Source organism: Oryza brachyantha, chromosome 11 (assembly GCF_000231095.2).
Source record: "Oryza brachyantha chromosome 11, ObraRS2, whole genome shotgun sequence".
NCBI lineage: Eukaryota > Viridiplantae > Streptophyta > Magnoliopsida > Poales > Poaceae > Oryza > Oryza brachyantha.
In genome coordinates this window covers 5,366,035-5,387,903 of record NC_023173.2, presented here as the reverse complement: position 1 = coordinate 5,387,903, position 21,869 = coordinate 5,366,035, and the positions used below count along the sequence as shown (strand labels likewise).

The 21,869-nt window shown below is 42.8% G+C and overlaps 1 protein-coding gene across 4 annotated transcripts; it reads left to right on the top strand.

Annotated features, from left to right (window-relative positions):
- Positions 1-3,406: 3,406 nt before the first annotated feature.
- Positions 3,407-10,467, top strand: LOC102711195 (ankyrin repeat-containing protein ITN1-like). Of its 4 annotated transcripts, none has more exons than XM_040528682.1 (5): positions 3,407-3,593; positions 3,745-3,822; positions 5,038-5,641; positions 5,892-6,439; positions 9,706-10,467. In XM_040528682.1, exons 1-5 carry the CDS (start codon positions 3,591-3,593, stop codon positions 10,297-10,299), a joined length of 1,827 nt encoding a protein of 608 aa, XP_040384616.1. In that variant the 5' UTR covers positions 3,407-3,590; the 3' UTR covers positions 10,300-10,467. The 4 variants fall into 4 exon arrangements, with proteins under 4 accessions (XP_040384616.1, XP_040384618.1, XP_040384617.1 ...); XM_040528684.1 differs by having other exon boundaries at positions 3,745-3,975; XM_040528683.1 differs by having other exon boundaries at positions 3,711-3,822.
- Positions 10,468-21,869: the final 11,402 nt, after the last annotated feature.

Here is a 21,869-nt window from a genome sequence, read left to right as displayed (position 1 = left end):
ACTTGCAGCCTTTGATCATGAGTTGAATGATTTTTGGACTAAAGGAGTTGTAACTTGGGATGCAAACGACAATAAATGATGCCATGTTATCAGGTTGGAAAGGAAAATTTGCTTGTCTTTATTGTCACAAGTATACTGATTACATGTGGTTAAAACATGGGAGGAAACATTGCTATATGGGCATCGTCATTTTCTGCATTCAGGTCACAAGTGGCGAAGGAACAAGGTTAGCTTCAATGACGAGGTGGAAACGAGGGAAACTCCAGTTCCACTAAGTGGTGAACAAGTATTGCAACGGTACTAGAGTTTTGAGCAAGTAACTTTTCGAAGGACTACTACAGGGAAGAGGAAGCAGCGTGATGAAGATACAAGATGGCACAACTGGAGGAAGAAGAGTGTTTTTTTATCTTCCTTATTGGAATTCATTACCAATACGCCATAATCTAGATGTGATGCATATTGAGAAGAATATTTGGGAGAGCTTGCTAGCGACTTTGCTTGCTGTAGATGGGAAATTGAAGGATGGTGAGAAGACTCGACTTGATCTGCAAGAATTGGGTATAAGGAAGGATCAACATCCAATTCAAGAGAAAGGTAAATACACATTGCCACCAGCGTTGTACACATTAGGTACAAATGAGAAGGAAATTCTACGTAATTTCTGTAAGTTGTTTAGATGTCAGATGGGTACGCGCCCCATGTTAGTAGATGTGTTGATGTTGGTGCCTACAAGCTAACAGGGCTTAAAATTCATGACTACCATGTTATATTAAAAAACTTCTGTCCTTGGTGGTACGCCACATTTTTCCTGAAGATGTAGTTATCGCAATCATGGACCTCAACAAGTTTTTCAATGCAATATGTTAAAAGGAGCTGGAGGACAGAGAAATTGACAAACTCAACAATTCGATTGGAGAGACCCTTTGCCGCTTTGAAATGATATTCCCACTCTCGTTTTTCAATATTATGATGCACTTGCTAGTTCATATAGCTCGGGAGGCAAAATATGGAGGTCATGTTTGCTACAGATGGATGTATCCAATTGAGCGGTACCTGCTTACCTTGAAAGGCTATGTAAGCAACAAAGCATGTCCTGAAGGTTCAATAGCAGAAGGATATATATATCAGAGGTGTGCCTTACATTTTGCTCTTGATTCTTTGAAGATGTTAGTACAAAACTGAATCAACAAGAGCGTAGTGAAAGGAGTGCTATTAGTGAACCACCTTGTGGTAGTCTAAGTGTTTTTTGGATGAAGGACTACAATAAGAAATCATATCAAGCAATACATATTATCAAACTATGATGAGTGCATTCCATGGATAGAGTAAGTAGCATTTTAAAAATTTTACTTTTAAATGTTGTTTTTTCCAAACCTTATAAAATAAATGTTGATTAGTTGTTTTATGTGGTAGTGAGAATAAGAATGAATTGCAAAATTCCAACATGCGAAATATTGACAAAAGGCACAAGAAACAATTTGTAGGATGGTTTCAGCATAAGGTAAGACATAATATACGTTATTTTTGAAATTTGTCATACTTTAATGTACACCATTTTCCAAACATATATAATCTTTCATTGATTTTGTGGCAAATCAGGAAACTACATGCAACGGGACAAGCAGATGACATGATATATCCTTTGTCGTGGGGTCTAGATCATCGTATTCGTCTGGCTAACAGGTGCTCGATCAATGGATTTCACTTTCGAACAAGACAGGTAGAGAGGAGCCTAACCACACAGAACAGTGGTATCGTCGTCGCATGGAATGGTATGGAGTGATTAAAAAAATAATCATGCTGGACTTTCATTTGACAAGGGAAGTCATTTTGTTTGAGTGTGAGTAGTTTGATGTTCCAGCTCGAAGTAGAAATAAATCTAGAGGTTACAACAAAGATCAATATGGAATTATCGACATTGACACCACTTGTTTTCGCTACTCCAAGAAGCCATACATCCTGGCAATACAAGCATAGCAAGTTTGTTATGTGAAAAATACAAAGAAAGCTAATTGGTGCAGTGTTCTCAGAATGAAACCAAGAAACCTATTTGCCATGCCTGAAGGAGTGGACACTATAAATAAGTTTGATGATAATGATGTGGAATCTATCATAGGAGTTGAATAGCTTAATATCGAAGAACGACATGAGCATTTGACAAATTGGAGTAGGATGATGTCGAAGGTTTTAGTATTGATGCTATTGAACTTGAAGAGACATGTGCTGCTTCCATGACAGAACCAGATGATGCGGACATACTAGATGATGACGAAGATGTTGATGATGACACATACATTGCAGATGGAATCATTGCTCCAATCGATTCTATCCGAGAAGACAAGGATGATTTTTTTTTGTATAAATCTAGGTTGTAAAGTTTGTTAGCTATCCGACCACTTGATTATCTATCTTAGCAGCGGTAACTACTCCCTCGATACTAATAATTCAATTCGTTTAAGCCCCTTACCTTGTTGTTTTCAATATATTCTTTTTTGGAAATTTGAGTCAAATCTAGAATGATTAACCATTGTTAGCATTATCTCAAAACTAGCCGGATTGCTACATGCTCATGGTAACCAGTGAGACAGTGCTGATTTTGTGTAAAGGTTGCAAACAAATATAAAGATGCAAATCCATCACAAGCATAGAAAATAATAGAAGTTACAAAACACTCAGGTAATTCATAACTCCCTCCGCATACAGACACATATCCATTACATATATGGTTCCAAAATAACACGACTGATCCTAGACATAAAAGTTCTTTAAAATCTAAGTTACTACATCAGTATGTTGTCCCAAAGGCACATGTAATGCATAGATAACTAGCAAAAATAACATAGGATGCTACCATAACATAAAATAGTAATTTAATTGTTGCTCTACTTCTTGAACTACCCATCCGTTGTCATATTGAACAAGATCTTTGTCTTGAGAATCGCAACCCGAAAATCCTGTGCCATAGCCCTGACATGAAAAATATAGAAGTCATGACTAGCGTCTTGCATTAAGATTGCTCTAATGAGTTTGCTCTTAAAAGTCGAACACAATGATTACTTTGAAATAATAGAATCTCAACAAGGATAAACAAAATTGATAAAGATAAGTCTCCTTAGACGGAGGAGTACTGCCTGCGAGTCCTGCTACTATCCACATCTCTTTCACGGTGGCACTGACGCTTCACCTCCTGATGTACTCTAAGGGTCTGTTTGGGGGTGCTTTAAATTCTGAGAAACAGCTGCTTGGTAGTCAGTTTCTGATAATCTGGAAAAACTGTTAAACCCAGCTTCTCCAGCTTCTGGATTCTTAGCTCATTTTTCAGAATCTGTAACTATATATTTTCAGAAGCCGTGGACTGTTTGGAGCAGCTTCTGCAGCTGTAAAAAGCTGCTAAACAAGCCCTAAATCAGCCCGGCCGGCCGGCCGCGGCCGGAAGCGAAGACTACTATCGGCAAGGGCAACCACGAGCCGACTCCCCTCGGCGCACGCGGTAGATCGGTGAGTTCCGAGCGTACGCCATCTTCCTCACTGGCGAGTAGACCTCCGTCATCTCGCCCGGGCAGGCATGGCCAAGAAGCTTGAGAAGAACGATGGTACGGCCCTCACGTCTTCATGGCTCTAGCATTCGATCTGGCACCGATTTCTGGACTGCGCAAAACAATTAATGTAGCAGACTGAAAGTGATGCCAAGTTTTGTGCTTCTTTTTCAGGTTAATTTCACAAGATTTCTGCATCTTTGTTTAGGTTCCCAGCCTTGGGCGTCAACCAAGAAAAGAATCGATGGACCATTTTGCAGGTGCCCACTCCTTTAGCTCCGAAAGAGTAAGATTCTTCTTTCTTTTTTAACTTTGTCAGGGACGGGAGTAGTATAAAAGAGAGTGCGATTAGGCAGGGCAAGTGTTAAACCGTTTCTGAGATTTGTTGGATCTATCAAAGTTGGTCGGGGGTATCTCTTGGGTGAAATTCTACTTTCAGGTACTACTCTAATCCTACTGCAGATATGTTTGTTTTTTGTGCAGCAAATTGCTTCTTCTGTTCTCCTAGAAATGGTCTGGAAGTGTGTGTTGTGTTGCGCATGCACTTGTGGGGGAGATACCTGTGTGTCTTGTGAGTTCCCAGTGTTACATCACACGAGCACTAGTATGTGTGAAAGAAATTCTTGCAAAAATGCTACCAAACATTGAAGTACGTGTGACGGGATCTAATGTGACTTTAGTTGTTGGCAAAATTTTGGTAAGAAGTTTGGAGCATTTCTTCCTTTTTCCTAAGAAGACTTTTGAATTTTCTTGATGTGCGGCTACTGGTTATCCCCCTCCACAGAGAGGCAACTAGAATTTATGCAGGCATTTTGTGTCTGACAGACAATTCTTTGCATAAAGGGTTCAACATGGCCAACACATTGCCAACGATTATGTAAGAAAAATTTAACATGTATATTGCTCTAAATTGAGTAATTTGTTTGGCATCTTCAGTTTCTGCCTTTTAGGTAAAACCTAGAGTAACCACCTCCATAATTCAGTTTGCTAACATCTAGATTATTATCATAGAGATAGAGGTCCTCAGTGAGGGATGACAAATACATGCAAACTCTCTTCCAACATTTTTTGTCTAGGATCTGTTTTTTTTTGGGCTAATTGTTGAAATGAAAATTATGAGTTCTGTAACATGATTTAAACAATCAGAAATTTCAATTCATATATCCAATTTAAATTCCTTTTACACTATATGTTCATTAACAATTCAATATAGCTGACACTGTTTATACTATAAATCTGCAAATCATCAACCATGCATATTTACCAGTAAAGAGAATTGCCTGCAAGGTGCATGTTAGACACTTGAAACTGTCGGTTTACGAAGGGATAAATCACTGTTGGCACTTGGCAGTGTCCAGACTCCAGAGCTTACCTTTATTTATAGTTGCTTCGGTGGACTGCTCAAATTAATAGAGAATAAGATTTGTATTATGTATGCAATACTAGCTTGTGGATCATTTGTAAAAACTATGTTTTTTATCATATTGTTTTTAATATATAGATGTCAGCCAGTATAGCTACTACTAGTTCACCGGGAACTCGGATGGAGAGGCGGCTCCTGGAAGCAGCCATGGCTGGCAATGCCAGATCAATGAAGGAGATGGCTGCACAGAATCCAAGCCTGCTGCTCGGAACAACTCCTCAGGGGAACACCTGCCTCCACATCTCCTCCATCCATGGACACGAGGGATTTTGCAAGGATGTGCTGATGCTAAACAATTCTCTTCTCACAGTCGCAAACATGGATGGTGAGACCCCACTGCTCACTGCTGTGACAAGCGGCCAGACGCCTCTGGCCTCTGTTCTACTTGAATTTTGCCAAACGCTAGGGTTCAGTGAGGCAATCTTGCGACAAGATAAAAATGGATGTAATGTGCTGCATCATGCCATCCGCAATGGACACAAGGACCTTGCGTTGGAATTTATAGAGAAGGAGCATGCTCTGTCACAAGCTGTGAACAAATACAATGAGTCACCCATGTTCATCGCAGTGATGAAAGATTTTACAGATGTTTCTGAGAAACTGTTGGAAATTCCTGAATCTAGCCATGTTGGAACGTACGGCCACAATGCCTTGCATGCTACCGTGAGAAATGGGAATGCAGGTGAGAATTGTATAAAATGTGGTTCATATAGAAATTATGGTAAAAGAGTGATAAAATTGCTACAGTATTTATTTTTTTTAGACAAACTGGGAGTGTTATTGTTGGAACACAATTGATTCTTTATCTATAAAAAATATATTCTTCATCTTTGTTTCGGAGATACTCTTTAATGTTTGCCCATTATTATTTGTCGTTCCTTTGGTTAGCTTGCTGGCATGCAAATTAATTGCTGCCTCTATTTTGTTTTCAGTTATTGCTAAAAAAATTGTGGAGGCACGTCCTTGGCTGTCCAGACAACAAACCAGAGATGGGAAGACCCCAATCCTGCTGACTGTACTTTGGGACAAGATAGATGTGCTACGTGTGTTGTTAGAACATGATGTGTTTTTGGGGTATGAAGCAAGCAATAATGTTGCTGCTCCTCTGAGCCCTCTTCTTGTTGCTGCTGCATATCGGGGACATGTTGATGTTGCTCAGGAGCTCCTTGACCATTGTCCAGATGCTCCCTATTGTGACAAAAATGGTTGGACATGCCTTCATCAAGCTGTAAACGAAGGTCAGACGGAATTCGTTGAATTTATCTTGAGGGCACCACAACTCCGTAAAGTCATTAACATGCAAAATAACAAGGACGGACAAACTGCTCTGCATCAAGCTGTCCGGATGTGCAATCCTAAAATTGTTGCTTTGTTATTGCTTCATAAAGACACAGACTTCACATTGTATGATCACAAAGGTGGCCAATCAGTAATTTGGCAATTATGGAGGGCCTCACAGCATGCCAAGACTTTAAACTGGGTATGTTGCTACTAGCTAGCTTAATCATTTGCTATCGGCGTATATATACCAACCTAGACCATCCAAAGAAGAAATGCATAAGATGATTGCACAGCTAATTCAGGACAAAAGGAAAGTGAAGTTTGAGGGAAACCAATCAAATAAAAAAGGGATGTGCTAATTTTGTCAACATATTTCTTTCCAGATTGCATTCAATTTTTGGGCCATTTTGATTTGTCTTAGATTCATGCTTACATATGTACAATATGGAAATTGTTTTAGAAAGGATCATTAAGCAATACAACCCTCTTATTAGGAACAGTACTCGGTTAAGGTTTAAAGTGGCACTCCATCTCAAAAAGACTTTACTTGTATCATCATCCTCCATGTGTCCCGGTAAGAGTTTATTTGTAAGTTATACCTACACCCAATGCACATTTAATTGGAGCATATGAATTATAAGCACGAGTATTAATAATGGGCACCTTGGTCCACTACTACTAGAAGACTTTTTCTTCTCGATTTGATGGAACGGAGAGAGTCCAAGTACCATGCACATCTGATTATTACATAGGAAGTAATTCTCTTACATCTTATTTTTATTAAAATTACATGTATGTTTCACTATAATTTGTATTGGCTTTTACTTTATTTTTTGTGGGTTTGTGAATTGCGACTCATATACAGTTCCAATGAAAAAAACCTATTGCATGTATACGTAGTACATTTATACTGAGGAGTAGCTATTTAGAGAATTATGAAAGGCGTTCTGTCCCACAATTTTGAAGAATTTCTTGTTTTCATTCGTTTTCGTGAGTCTGTACCATCTGTACATCCTGAACTTGCAAATTAATCACTGGAACAAAATTTTCATGTAGAGGCACTTTGGAAGGACACCTTTTCATGACACTATAGGCCTAAAAGGAAACTCTATTACAGACATTTTGCACCAGAGATATGGAAATGTTTGATGGGAGAGGTGATCTTTAGGTGTTATATAAGCGGTTTCCCAAACAAAAATCATGTTTCAAGGAAACCAATAAAATTCTGTAAACATGTAGAACAAACCAAACAAAAATAATGTAGAGGCATTTATGTCTGAGATATATTGGGCTCCATCGTTTCGCGGTTGCAACTGCTTATAAGTCAAAATTTAAATTTTAGAACCTAATTTTAAATTTGATTTTGTGGTTTTTTTCGTTGTGGTTTGTTTTACAAATTTCGCTTTTGAGTCGCTATGGATACGTATATAAAAGTTTTACCTGTAAATTATTTTTCGTTTGTAAAAACGTGTTTTTACTTATTTCTCCAAAAAGCGAAACGATGGGAGCCATTATAAACTACTCACAACATTAATTACTCTATACATATAACGAGTTTCTTAGCAGATATTTCTCCTTGGTATTGGAAGGAGGTAGGAGCACGTCTATTTCATATTTTTAAATCAGTAAAGCACAACAGCGTTAATGGAACTTGTAAAGTGGATGCAAGAGGTCACTAATCTTTCTAGTTGATGAAATAGTTCACAGAGGCTTGATCTATGGATGCAATTAATCAAGAGAACTTCTTGCACGCCCTTAAAATTTTAGCCAATCCCTCGTGCTCCTGAGTTTTGGTTACTTCCCTGTATGCCTATGATTTTTTGTTTTAATCCCTTCCATAGCCATTCCATTAATTGACCATTAGTTGACCATTGAATTCCCATGAAATAGTTAAATTTCCCTTATGTACGAAAGAAAAATATAAAAATTTATGGAATATATTGTTGAAAGTGTATAATTTGTTCTACGTGATATTATATTCATGATTTTGTTGTGTGAGGTATTATTCACGGCAAATTTTATTTTTAGATAATGATAGGAAAAATAATTTTTATTTATTAAAAGTATATTATATATATTAACATATTTTTATGCTAGTACAACATATATCCCAGGTGTTGTATATCTTATGAAAAAATGCTATCCAAAACTAAAACTGTTATGTTTACCATTTAAAAAAAATGATACACATACTTTTCAAATATATATTGTCAAATGGAATAGGGGAAACACCTCTCACCCAATGTGTGGGGGTGACCATGTATTGATATAGCCTTGAGATCCTTAATTAATGTATAAAATGAATACAAAGATATAATGCAATCCTATAGATATATAGCTACATATGGATGATAAGGCTCATATATTCCTAATACCCACCCGCAGCCACATAAGGATCATGGACGCAAAGACTGGACCTGAAGTCCGTGAACAATTGTACTGGCAGGCCCTTTGTCATGATACCCGTGACCTGACAGGAAGACGGTATGCGAAGATGGATTAATAATCTTGTTATTGCTTAGCCCAATTACAAGATAGGGTTTCCTTTATATATCCAGAGTGCACCTCATTTCATCCCTAAAAAAACTCAAGGCCATTACATAATTCAACCGACATCTTCATGCTTAATCCTGAATTAAGGATTCCTAACTTTACTGAAACTAACATAATCTTAACGACTCAATCTTCTCCGGCTTTGCCAAACCACGGTGTTACTGACATTCTCCCCGGTTCTCTTCTTGCACTAATGAGTCTCAACCATTAAACAAGCCCATAACATATTATGCTCCCTCTTGTCCAAAATAAACACCTGTACATAGGTTTAAAATACACTTAGGAAGAATTCAAAATAAAAACATCCAATAATGGGCTTATTTGTTGCTGAGTGAGTGAGCGGTAGTCGTTGGAGATATGAGAATGCAATTAATCAGAAAAACCTGATTATGACATCTATTTCCTTAATTTTATTAAAAATCTGTTTTACATCCGTGAACTTTTATGAACTTCAGAACTGGATGTTATTCAACCTTACATTATCAAAACCATTTATTTTTCAAATTTGGTCTATAGTTAGAACGGTTTCGAGTGACGCGGCAATTTTTTTTCTTAAAAATAAATGAATTACTTCTAAAAATTTGAAAGAAAAAAATCAGTTGTGCACATGCACAAAGCCAAGGCACCTATAGCTATAAAGCAAATCCATATTGCAACTCATTTCTGATACATGGGCCTGAAAACCTAGGGTTTTATCAAATTTAGTTTATCTCATTATTTGACATGTAGGATATTCCCGGGCGTATCTGATATTCTGATGTCATAGCATATATTCTCCTCTTTGGTTACTTTATTTCTCAACCTAAGAGCTAAATGGTTCTATACGCAATTATGACTGACAAACTCGATGCCGCTAGTTCACAATTATTAATGTTGCCAGATTCACTTCTACCTTTATTTTGGTAAATGCAGAATGAAGTGTCCATGCTTATGATTCAAGCTGATCCAGAAGCTGCAACGACACTTCACCGTCAGGTAGCAAAGAAACGGGTGACTGATGAATCAACAAAGGATGTTAGGTCACTGACTCAGACATACACGAGCAACACTTCGCTGGTGGCTATCCTCATCGCGACAATAACCTTCGCCGCTGCTTTCACCTTGCCTGGAGGATACAGCAACGATTCTGGAAGCGAGGGGCTCCCTGTCATGGCGAGGAAGCTGGCATTTCAGGCGTTCTTGGTTTCTGACACCATGGCGATGTGCTCCTCTCTTGCCGTTGCCTTCGTGTGCATCCTAGCAAGGTGGGAGGATCTTGAATTCCTGCTCTACTACAGATCATTTACCAAGAACCTCATGTGGTTTGCATACATGGCCACTACCATAGCGTTTGCAACTGGCTTGTACACCGTGTTGGCCCCACGAATACTGTGGCTGGCTGTTGCAATCTGCTTCCTTTCGGTTTTACTGCCCATTCTGACCAAGCTGCTTGGTGAATGGCCTGTCTTGAAGCTCAGATTTCGGTTAGGTAGAACTTTCAAGTCTGATCTCCTTGATATGGTTTGACATCACCGGACTTCTCTTGCCGGTTCTGCTTTCTAACACTATATAAATTCATGTGAAATATGTTTTGTAATATGTGTATTTTGTTTTGGTGATATGCTCCGAAGAAATCATAGAGATGATGGTACCACAAACAATACTTATGATTCATGAATGAAGTGTTACGCCCTCGTTTGTATTTGCTGCTTCATTTCTTTCTATCAATAAGTATTTGATTTATTTGTGAGACTATTTTTATGTTATGACGTTATTTAAATTCCATATGATCCTTGAGGAGGATATCAGGCGATATATGATTAAACGATCAGTGTATGTACTGTTTTTATGCATGGTGAAACATCTGAAAATTACGTAAGTTCAATTAAGTAAACATTTAGTGTAAAAGTGTGAAGTTTTGGGGAAATTTAAAGCTCTTTATGCAAGTAATTTTGGAAGACCCTTTAACTTTTCAAAATTAAATAAGATACTTTTATTGAGCAATCACAAGAATGGAATTATCCCAGTGTCCTGTAAGTTTGGCCCATGAAAGCAGCCTGTAGAAATTATCCTAGCTTCTCTTCCATTGATGAAAAGTGAGCAGTAGTTGGATAATTTAAAAAATGAAAAAGAAAAATGGATCCCGGATACAGCAGAGAAGGTCCACAAAATTATTCGCAATTTTTCAACTTTGTTTTCTAGTAGTGTTAAATTCCTCAAACAATATAACTCCCGAAATGAAAAATGTGTCGGCACTGTTCAAATCTGGTCCGAACAGGCCCAATCCGGATCCACCTCTTTCTCCCTGATGAGCTGCACAAACCAGCAAACATGGATGGGAAAGAAATTCTATGGCACCTGGGCTGTGTTATTTTCCCCGTATTATTTCTCGGTTTTTGCAAAAAAAAATTTATATAGAAGTTGATCATCTCATATTTGTAAAGTAAATTTTAAGCTTTATAGTAATTAGTTTCGTTGTTTATACCATAAAATACTATCAAAAAGTTAGATAATTTTTCATCCTCATTTGACAAAGCAATGTATACATCCTACTCGTTGCCAATCGTGATGCAGGGTTGACCTTGCTACAATAGTTTCAAACCTGCGAGAAATTCCTAAAAATAAGAATGGTAATTTCAACATAAAATTTCAGAAACAAAATAAGAGCAACAAGATAGACTAGTAGCAATGGCCACTAATCCAATCAAGCAAAGTTACAAGTGGCTACGAGGTCAGAATTTTGAAGAAACCGTTTGATGACAGGAGGAAGTTAGTGGTGGGTAGGTCAGAATTGTACGGACATTATATTCAAGCCCGAGAGTCCGGTATTTCATATATTAGCATATCACCTATGTGTTGTAATAAAATTTTATTAAAAAATAACATTAGCATATTACGAAAATAGAGTTAATAAAAATGATTTGATATATAAGTCAGTTATTTTTCCTTACAAAAAATAGGAGAAAGTTAATGGTGGGGTAGGTGACAAATTCGCAACCATTGCTCCTCTTTATAGGAGTATTGAAAACAAAAATATCCTAAATATTGGAAGGAAATTCGTGTCACCCCTCAAGTTTCTGTCCCAAGCTAAAATTCAATAAAGAAATTGTTAATTAATAATTGACATAATTAAAGCTCTCGAGAAATATCCCTCCAAAGAATTAATTTAATTTAAATAAATTAAAGTCCATGAACTCATTAACTGGAGGTAAAGTTGAAATTCAAACTATAAAATTTGTCCAAAAAATTTAGATTAAAAATTTGCAAGGTGAGGCCTTCTCACTCTTTTTCTTTTTCCCTCCCCCTCCTTCCTCCCTTCGGGCCGGCCTAGTCGTAGCCGCGGCCGCGGCCCACCTCCTTTCCTCCCACGCACGCCCTCCCTACTCACTGGGCCATTGGCCCAGCTCGCACGTGCCGCACCGCGAGGTCCGCTCGGCCTCCCTCGCCGCTCGCGCCCGCTGACAGGCGGGGCCCGCCTGTCAGCCACCCCTCCCCCGCGTCCGACATGGTCTCCGCCGTCGCCGCCGCCATCTCCTCCGCCCGACGCCACAAATCACGTCGCCGCCTTCCAAATCGGCGCCACCTTCCATCCCTGTGCCCTTTCCAAATGCCGGCGACCCCTTTCCCCACTATATAAATCCCTCCGCCGCACGCCATGTCGTCCTCTCCACAGCAACCCGAGCCGCCGCCCACGTCGCCGAAACTGCCGTCCGCCGCCGGTTCCTCGCGTCGTCGGCCGTCATCACACGTCCCGTCACCTCGCTGACGTCACCGCTGTTTGCTCGTCGACGGTGAGCATCTCCCTCCCCCCTCTCCTTTTTTCTCTTCGGCCGGTCGCTGCCGAGCCGCGCCGTCGCCGGGCGTGTGCGCCGCATCGCCGTCGCCACCGCTCTCTGGCGTCGCCGTCGCCTCCGCGACGCCATCCCCGAGCCGCCTCCGCTGACGCCACCGTCGCTGGCCATCCTCGCCGACCTGTCGCCGTCGCCGCCCTTCCTCTCGGCCGCACCCCGTGCCGCCTCCTCACCGTGTCCTAGGCCGGCCTCCACCGTCGCTGTCGCTGTCGTGACGCCGCTGCTGGGCCGTCACCGCTGCTGCCGGCCTCCCAGCCGAGCCGGTCACCGCCACCGGTCACCCCTTTCCCTCTCCCCTACTCTCGCTCTCGCTGACCGGTGGGACCCACCATCGACCGAGCCCCTCTCTCCCTCCTCCCCGGGCCCGCTAGTCAGCCGCCCGACCCCTCCTCCCTCTCTCTCACCCTCCCGGGCCCTCTCGTCAGCCTCTCCCGGCCGCCCTCTCTCACCGACAGGTGGGGTCCACCTGCCGGCGCCGATTCCCTCTCTGGCTGACGTCATAAGCCTCAATAATTGCGCAATATTTAGGATTTTTCCATTTAGTTAAAAAAAACCCAGAAAACTTCTAAAATTCATAACTAATTCATCTTGTCTCCGTTTTAGTCCATTCAAATTTCAGTAAATCCAGAAAAATGCCAAGAATCTACTAAAAATAGTTTCTTTTACTGTTTCAGTAGAGTTTATGCCTATTTATTTATTTTTTTGTGCTTTGTCGCTTAGATTCGGACCCCGCCGAAGCTCCCGTTTCTTCGAGATCGTCGCGGAAATCCCTCCTGAAGCTGAGCAAGGCAAGTGGCACTCCTTTTGACCATATTGATCCTAGTTATTGTCATTACCCTCCAGGGTTAATTCCAACTAAAATAGGGTCGTTGGTGCATTGTTTTGAAAGTCGCACCCATGACAATTAAGGACCAGTTCACGGGAAACTCTGGAAGTAATCTAGTGCTAACCACATGCCGAAATGGGTAAGGTGGGATTTGAAGCATGACTTCAAACTATTTGACGTACCAAAACAAGGGTGGGCGTGATGGAGTATGGATGGGAGTCGTGGTGTAACGATAGCCTATGCTGCTTCCGGATTCACCAAGGCACAAGAGGGTGAAGTCCCAGAGAGACAGCCTAGAGGGGGGGTGAATAGGTGTCCTAAAAATTCTTTCAAATCGCAGCGGTCAGTACAGGGGCCGGACCGTCCGAGCCTATGGTCGGACCGTCCGGTCGGCACTCTCGGGTTGGGCCGAGAGCTCTGGCCGGACCGTTCTGGTTAGAACACCGGACCGTCCGGTCAGTGAAAAATGCAGACTTGACAGTCTACCTTTTCGGTGATGTTCCTAGGAACGTGATGTGATTGTGTGTGTAATAAAACAGTAGAAAGATCGCAGGAACAACCAGACCATGAAATCATAAGAATAAAGACACGAGAGATTTATCCCGAAGTTCGGACCTTTCGATCCTACTCTCCGTTGAGGCGCTCCTGCGAGCGGGATCTCTCTCGATCCTTTCCCTCTCTTGGCTTTCTCCCACAAGGCCAACACGGGTCTCCGAATTCACAACTAGGGACTAGCAACCCCTTCGATCGACCACCAAGATCTAGATCAAGGCGGCTTGCCCAGCCCTAGATTGGAATTCGCTCTACCCTGCAGCCTTCTATGAGAAAGCACAAGAATTCACTATCAATCTTACATATTCCCTTGCAGAGGTTAGGCACCAACCTTCACAACTTGCTCCCGGGCGATCCACACGAATCGAAGGCTCGCAGGCGACGCCTATCCGTCTAGGAGATCAATCTCCAAGAGTAATAGGCCACCTTGACTCCACATGCATCCACCAACACCCGAGAATAAACACTCTATCACTCACTAACCTTAACACTCTCTCTAAGACATGATCCAACGATTAATCTCTCTAGGAGGTGTATTGGGTTAGTGGGGAGGCTTGAGAGGTGCTAAACTTGCCCTAGCAACCAAAAAACTCGAACAGAAAGCCTCACCAAAGGCTAGATCTCAAGAGCCCCTTTTATAGGCTGGCAGTCGTCACTTAGCCGTTGGAAAAGAAACCTAACCGGACTGTCTAGCTAGGGGTCGGACCGTCCGGCTGACACTTAACTCACTCACTCAGAGCTGGGGCCGGACCAAGGTCCGGACAGTCCGGCCACCGGACTGTCCAGCTTGGGGCCGGACCATCCACATATTCGACTTAAGCAGGGGCCGGATCGTCATGTCCCTTCTTCAGGAAAAATAGCAGCGAGCCTCCGCTCGACTTCGACTCAACCCTAACCACTCTTGGATGCATGCTTAGCTTCTGGTGACCCCTCTTAATAGTACGGAGTTCCTACGACTCAAAAAGAAAAAATAAAATACGCCTTCGAGCGCCTTCGTCTTCATAGAGCCATCGCTTCGGGTCACACATGCTCTAAGTTTTATCAAGTAATCCTTCAATCGAATTGATCCTTTAAACTTCTCTGCAATCACAGCTCATTAGCACACACATGCTTGGCTAGCATTGTCACTAATCATCCAAAACTTCGTTTAGGGGCTAGATGCACTTTCAATCTCCCCTTTTTTGGTGATTGATGACAATACTAGACAACGCATGACAATAAAACATCATACATGCAGAGATCCAATAAATCTAGCTCCCCTAGAAGAGTGCTACCTTCAACAAGCAATTATGCATGAAACTTGAACTTTTCTAACGTAAGGCATACGAGTTCATGCAACAAACACACAACACATAGCAAGGAAATTAAATGCGAGCTAGCCTACAGTCAATACATCCCAGCAACACAAAAGTTCAGAACAAAGGATAAAGGGGGGCGGACTATCCGGCTTCAGGGCGGATGGTCCGGCCGACACAGACTCAGAAACATTTTGACCCCTCTCAATTCTACAACTTCTCTCAATTCTGCAACTTCTCCCCCTTTGGCATCAATACACCAGAAAACGGAGCAAGCAGGGGAGTGAGATGGTCAATCCTCATCTGACGGGACAATCTCAGTGGCGCCAGAGGCGATGCTCGCAGTGTCGTCCTCTGTCTGAATCCCATCACTCTCAGTGTCGCCCTCTGTCTGAATCCCATCACTCTCAGTGGCCTCTGCCTCTACAGCTACTTCTGGCTGAGCTGGATCTTCCATCTGAGGTGCACCAAACACAAACTCCTGCTGAGTAGAGTGGCCACCTGAAACTTGAGGTTCTGAGGCCGCCTGCTCTGGCAACTGTCCTGCCTGCTGCTCTGACTCCCCCTCTGCCTATGCGTCTCCCTCCTCATCGTCTGTTGCCTTGCCCTCATCAGACTCGTCCTCCTCTGAGGACTCCGCTGCAGGCACCTTGGACTCCTCGTCGTCCTACTCAACGTACTCCTCCTCCTCGGTGTCGATATCACTATCAACAGGAGCAGGGCGAGAAGAGGATGCGCCGACATCACGGACGATGGTACGGGCAGCCTCATAGGCAACAAAGGGATCCTCGTAGACCTCATCCTCGGACTCAAAGGGAATCTCATGCCCAGACTCACGCAGAAGCTGATTGATCTTTCTTTCGTTGGATTTTACTTTCACTGATGTCCTCTTGCAGATCCCAAAGATAGCAGAGAGCGCTTTCTTAAAAGGAGAAAGTGATCCTGAAGATGGGCGTTCAGGAATCTACAGAGTGGAGGGGCGAGCTAAGGCACTGGACTTCCCTTTGGCTTTGCTGACTTTGGGGAGAAGGGGCTTGTAACTGCTGTGAGCACAGTCAGCTACAAAACGCAGACCAGTGACTGTCTCAATCATCAGATGCAGGTATGGAGCATATGCAAGTCCACAGGAGGCATCCAGGATGATTTGTTGTAGCTCATACCAGATATACTTCATGATGCTAAAAGGAGGCGCATTTTTCCTCATGCGCAACAGCAAGGTATGGTGCCTGGAGGTAAGGGCTGTCTTGTCATCGCTCTTGGGCGAAACAGTAGTCTTCAAAAACTTGAGTAATAGATCGTAATGAGGAAGGAGCCCCTTGGTCGAGCCAAGTGCCCCTGCCGGCATCCAGTCTGCATACAAGGTGCGAACCACCTCTGAAGACATTGGGGACTCTGCGTGTATGCTGGGCTTGTTCAGATCGAGTGCATCGAGTCCCAAGATGGTGGCAAATTGTGACATGGTCACAGTATACTCTTCCCCTTCAGTCAGCCACCGCATCTGCTGTTTAGTCCCATCCTCCGTCTCCAAAAAAAAACAGTCGCAAAGAACTGTCCAATCAGCTCCTCATTCCAATCCTTCTCCAAGCACATGATGCCACCAGCATCCTTGTGGATGCACATCTTGATCACTTGCTTAGCTACCGGATTAGTAGAAGCATGCAAGTAGTCCTAATCCACCCATTTCATCTCTGTGAGGGAATTGGTCCTGCCGAGGAACACTGAGTTGTACCAATCCACTTGCACCTAGGTCTTGAAACGGTAATATGCTTCACACAGGTACTGCTGTTCTGGAGCCTTCAAACGTTCAACTCTGGTCTTTCCCATGCACCTCATGTAGTCAATGCTCTTCCTTGGAGTCTCAAACTGGTTACAGTGCATCACAACCCTTCTTTTCCGTAGCTCAAGGGGGCGGCCGCTCGACTCACGATGGGAAGGTCGAGAGGAGCTACCACCAACTGGTTCCTTCCCCTTCTGCTTCTTGGATTTCTTGGACTTTTTAGCGTTCTTGGCTTTCTTGCCCTTGGCAGGAGGGGATGAAGGGCAAACAGGTGAAGCGGTCTCTCAACCTGTCTGACTACGAGTACGGGGATGCGGAGGAGACTCAATCACAATCCCCATGGAGCGATTACGGATAGCAGCTCGCTTGCCTCCCTCTTTGGTTGCCACCTTCTTTCCTTTTGTCATTTTCCCTCTTGGCAACTCAACCGGAGGGGAATCCTCACTGTCTGTCTTTGTAGATAGCTCCTGACGAGCCTTCTGACACTTTTCTGAAGTCATGACTGAGGACAAAAAGTGTAAAAATCAAGAAGCATGAAAGAATTGAAGTATGGTGGAAGGTGGAGCCAAAGAATTAATCGGACTGGCTGTGGGTCGAAGCTCACTGTCTGGCCAGAGAAACTGAGTCGGACCGTCCGACCAAGGGCCCGACTGTCCGGTCCAAGTGCTTTGCCAGACTGAGAGGGCCGGCCGGACCGTCCGACCTTGAACACCGGACTATCCGGGCAAGAACAAGTGGTTGAGTATGTGATTTTGGCCAGTAGATTGGTAAACTAGACATCTAACTAAGTGGTTTTCTATGATCAAAAGTTGTTGAACCTAACAGATTTAGAGATCGGGCTAAAACAAGGTGAAAACCCTAGAAAAAGATTGAAACCAATACCTGGAGTTGGGGAATGTCGATTCCGCGTTCAGGGGCAAGTTCTTCACCACCAATGCAGCGAAAAACATGTAATCCGAAGCCTTTTCGACGGTGCAAACCCAAAATCACCTCTATGGGAGTGAGAGGGAGTTAGGGTTTGAGGGAGAGAGGAAATGAGAGAGATTTCCTCTCTCTACTCGGCCTGGGGGCAGTTAAGGGAGTCGCCGGCCGGACCGTCCGGGTAGGGGCCAGACCATCCGGCTGGGACTTTGCGAAGCACGCTGAGGGGGCTAGCCGGACAGTCCGGCTGGGGATGGATTGTTCGGTCCAGACTGGACTCTGGTGGAAGTAAAAGAGGCTGAAGCGAAACTAACTCTAAGAAGATTTGGCTATTCAACTTGAGAATCAGATCAAGCAATCAGTACAAAACTATGATTCTTAAGTCAACAACCATTTTCGCAATCTAGAAATCAAGTTTTCGCAAAGCACTCAACAATTTTCGCAACCAAGTTTGAAAAACAAGAATTTTAAAATTTTGTTTGGGAATGTTTGAGCCTTACTCCTGGTATTTAAGACCAATTCTATTTAAGAATTGACCTCTAGAAATACAAAGACTCATGTCGTTCTAACATGTGTTTGAAATTGACTTAACTATTTGAAAAATCAAGCCGTTTTTCATGCAATGCTGCGAGAATCCAAGATATTTAGTTCATTTCTCAACTCACAAAACCTTTTCTCATCTAAGGGCTTGGTGAAGATATCGACTAGTTGGTGTTCGGTTCTCACATGAGTTATGGAAATGTCTCCTTTGGTTTCATGGTCCATCAAGAAATGATGTCGTATATCGGTATGTTTGGTTCTTGAGTGTTGGACTGGGTTGTTGGCTATTTTGATAGCACTCTCATTGTCACAAAGGAGGGGATCCTAGTCATGGTGTATCCAAAATCTTGGAGAGTTTGTTTCATCCATAGGAGTTGGGCACAACACGCACCCGCAGCTATGTATTCGGCTTCGGCGGTGGATAAGGCTATGGAATTTTGTTTCTTGGATGACCATGAGACTAGAGACCACCCAAGAAATTGACAAGTCCCTGTGGTACTTTTTCTATCAACCTTACACCCGGCATAATCCGAGTCGGAGTAGCCCACTAGCTCAAAATTGCATCCTTTCGGATACCAAAGCCCTAGGTTTGGAGTGTGCACCAAATACCTCAAGATTCTCTTAACGGCCACTAAATGACATTCTTTTGGAGCAGCTTGAAAGCGAGCACACATGCATACACTAAGCATTATGTCGGGCCTAGATGTGCAAAGATAAAGGAGGGAGCCGATGATTGAGCGATATACCTTGATATCTATCTCCTTACCATTTACATCAAGGTCGAGGTGTCCATTTATAGGCATTGGCATCTTGATGGATTTGGCGCTGTCCATGTCAAACTTTTTGAGGACATCTTTCAGATACTTTGTTTACGAAATGAACGTGCCATCCTTGAGTTGCCTTACTTGCAAGCCGAGGAAGAACTTCAATTCTCCCATCATGGACATCTCAAACCTTTTGGTCATGATCCTACTAAACTCTTCACTAAATGAAACATTAGTCGAGCCAAATATTATGTCGTCGACATAAATTTGGCATACAAACAGGTCATTCTTAAATTTCTTGGTGAAGAGAGTAGTGTCGGCTTTCCCGATTTCGAAACCGTTCTTGGTTAGGAAATTGCGAAGACACTCATACCACGCCCTTGGTGCTTGCTTGAGCCCATATAGAGCCTTGTGTAGCTTGTAGACGTGGTAGGGCTGCTTTGGATCTTCGAAGCCCAGCGGTTGCTCCACATATACCAATTCGGAGATTGGTCCATTGAGAAAGGCGCTCTTGACGTCCATTTGGTATAACTTAAAATCATGGTTAGCGGCATAAGCTAATAGAATGCGAATGGACTCAAGGCGGGCAACCGGCGCAAAGGTTTCTCCGAAGTCAAGTCTTTCGACTTGAGTGAAACCTTGGGCCACTAACCATGCTTTGTTTCTTGTGACGATCCCATGCTCATCTTGCTTGTTCCGGAAAACCCACTTGGTCCCGATGACATTTTGCTTGGGCATTTCCACTAGAGACCACACTTCATTTCTTTTGAAGTTGTTGAGCTCTTCTTGCATGGCCATTACCCAATCCGGGTCTCCAAGTGCGTCTTCCACTTTCACTAGTTCCAAAGATGAGACAAACGAGTAATTTTCACAAAAACTTGCAATTCGGGATCGAGTTGTTACCCCTTTCCTCATATCACCAATGATGATGTCCACCGGGTGATCCCTTTGTACTGTTTGATGAATTCGAGGATAATGCACCGTGGGGGCCGGAGCCGATTCTTGCTCACATGCGCCCACGACATCAATCACATCCCCATGGTTTTTATTGCCACCATCATCATCAACTAGTACGGGATCATCTTCGGTTGAGGATTCTTGTTGAACATCTCGTTCTTGCTCTTGCTCCCTCTTAACCTCCCGGGGTCTTACATCACCAACAGCCTTGTTGTCTATATCCTCTCATGAAATTCCAATTCCTGCATCATTCACTTCAACTTGCTCTACTTGAGAACCATTAGTTTCATCAAACGTCACATCCCTTGAGATTTCAACAATACCGGTGGTTTTGTTGAAAACCCGATAGGCACACACGTTTGCCTCATATCCTAATAGAAAACCTTCATCTACTTTGGATGCAAACTTAGATGATCTAGGCCTTTTGCTAAGAATAAAACATTTGCAACCAAAGACACGGAAGTAGGATACGTTTGGCTTTTTACCGATTAGAAGTTCATATGCAGTTTTCTTAAGAAGCTTGTGGAGGTATAGACGGTTGAGGGAGTGGCACGCGGTGTTGACGGCTTCGGCCCAAAAGACATCCAGAGTCTTGTACTCATCAAGCATTGTCCGAGCCATCTCGATAAGTGTCTGGCTTTTCCTCTCCATAATCCCATTTTGAGGAGGATCATATGGAGCGGAGAACTCGTGCTTGATTCCCTCTTCATCAAGAAACTCTTCAACTTGGGTATTCTTGAATTCTCCTCCGTTATCACTCCGAACTCTTTTTATCTTCACTTCAAACTCATTTTGCGCTCTCTTCGCAAATTTCTTGAAGATTTCTTGAGTTTCGCTTTTGTCATAGAGAAAGAAGGCCCAAGTGAAGCGAGAAAAGTCATCAACAATTACTAGACCTTGTTTGTTACCTCCCAAGCTTAAATAAGCTATTGGTCCGAAGAGATCCATGTGCAATAACTCCAATGGTCTTGTAGTCGTCATGATGTTCTTTGTGGGGTGGAAGGTTCCAACTTGCTTCCCTGCTTGACAAGCACTACAAACTCGGTCTTTCTCAAAAATGACATTAGATAAGCCAAGAATGTGCTCCCCTTTAGAAGATTTGACAAATTTCTCATCCCGGAGTGACCAAGGCTTCGATGCCAAAGACATCCAAGAGTCGATTTGGCGATTAAGCAAGATTTAGAGTTAACTCTATCATTGTCGAAGTCGACAAGATAGAGATCCCCCTTTAATCTTCCCTTAAACAATTTCGATTTGTCATCTCTCCCAAAGACGGTAACATCTATGTCGGTGAAGAGGCAATTAAATCCAAGTTTACATAATTGAGAAACCGAGAGTAGATTGTAGCTAAGGGACTCAACGAGAAAGACATTTGAGAGAGAATTGTCTTTGGAGATAGCAATTTTACCTAAGCCCATTACCTTTCCTTTGTTGTCATCTCCAAAGATAATGTCATCGCAATTTCCTCCATTCTCGTCGAGTGAGATAAACACACTCCTTTCTCCGGTCATATGATTAGTGCATCCGCTATCGATCACCCAACTCGAGCCACCGGAGGAGTATGCCTACAAGAAACAGGTCAAGCATGCAATTTAGGTACCCAAACTTGTTTAA

Excerpts from the sequence above, each read along its gene's own strand:
- LOC102711195 (XM_040528682.1), top strand. Across the intron at positions 3,823-5,037 it reads ACTCCTTTAGCTCCGAAAGA|ATGTCAGCCAGTATAGCTAC; the intron begins GTAAGATTCTTC and ends TTTAATATATAG. Across the intron at positions 5,642-5,891 it reads CGTGAGAAATGGGAATGCAG|TTATTGCTAAAAAAATTGTG; the intron begins GTGAGAATTGTA and ends TTTTGTTTTCAG.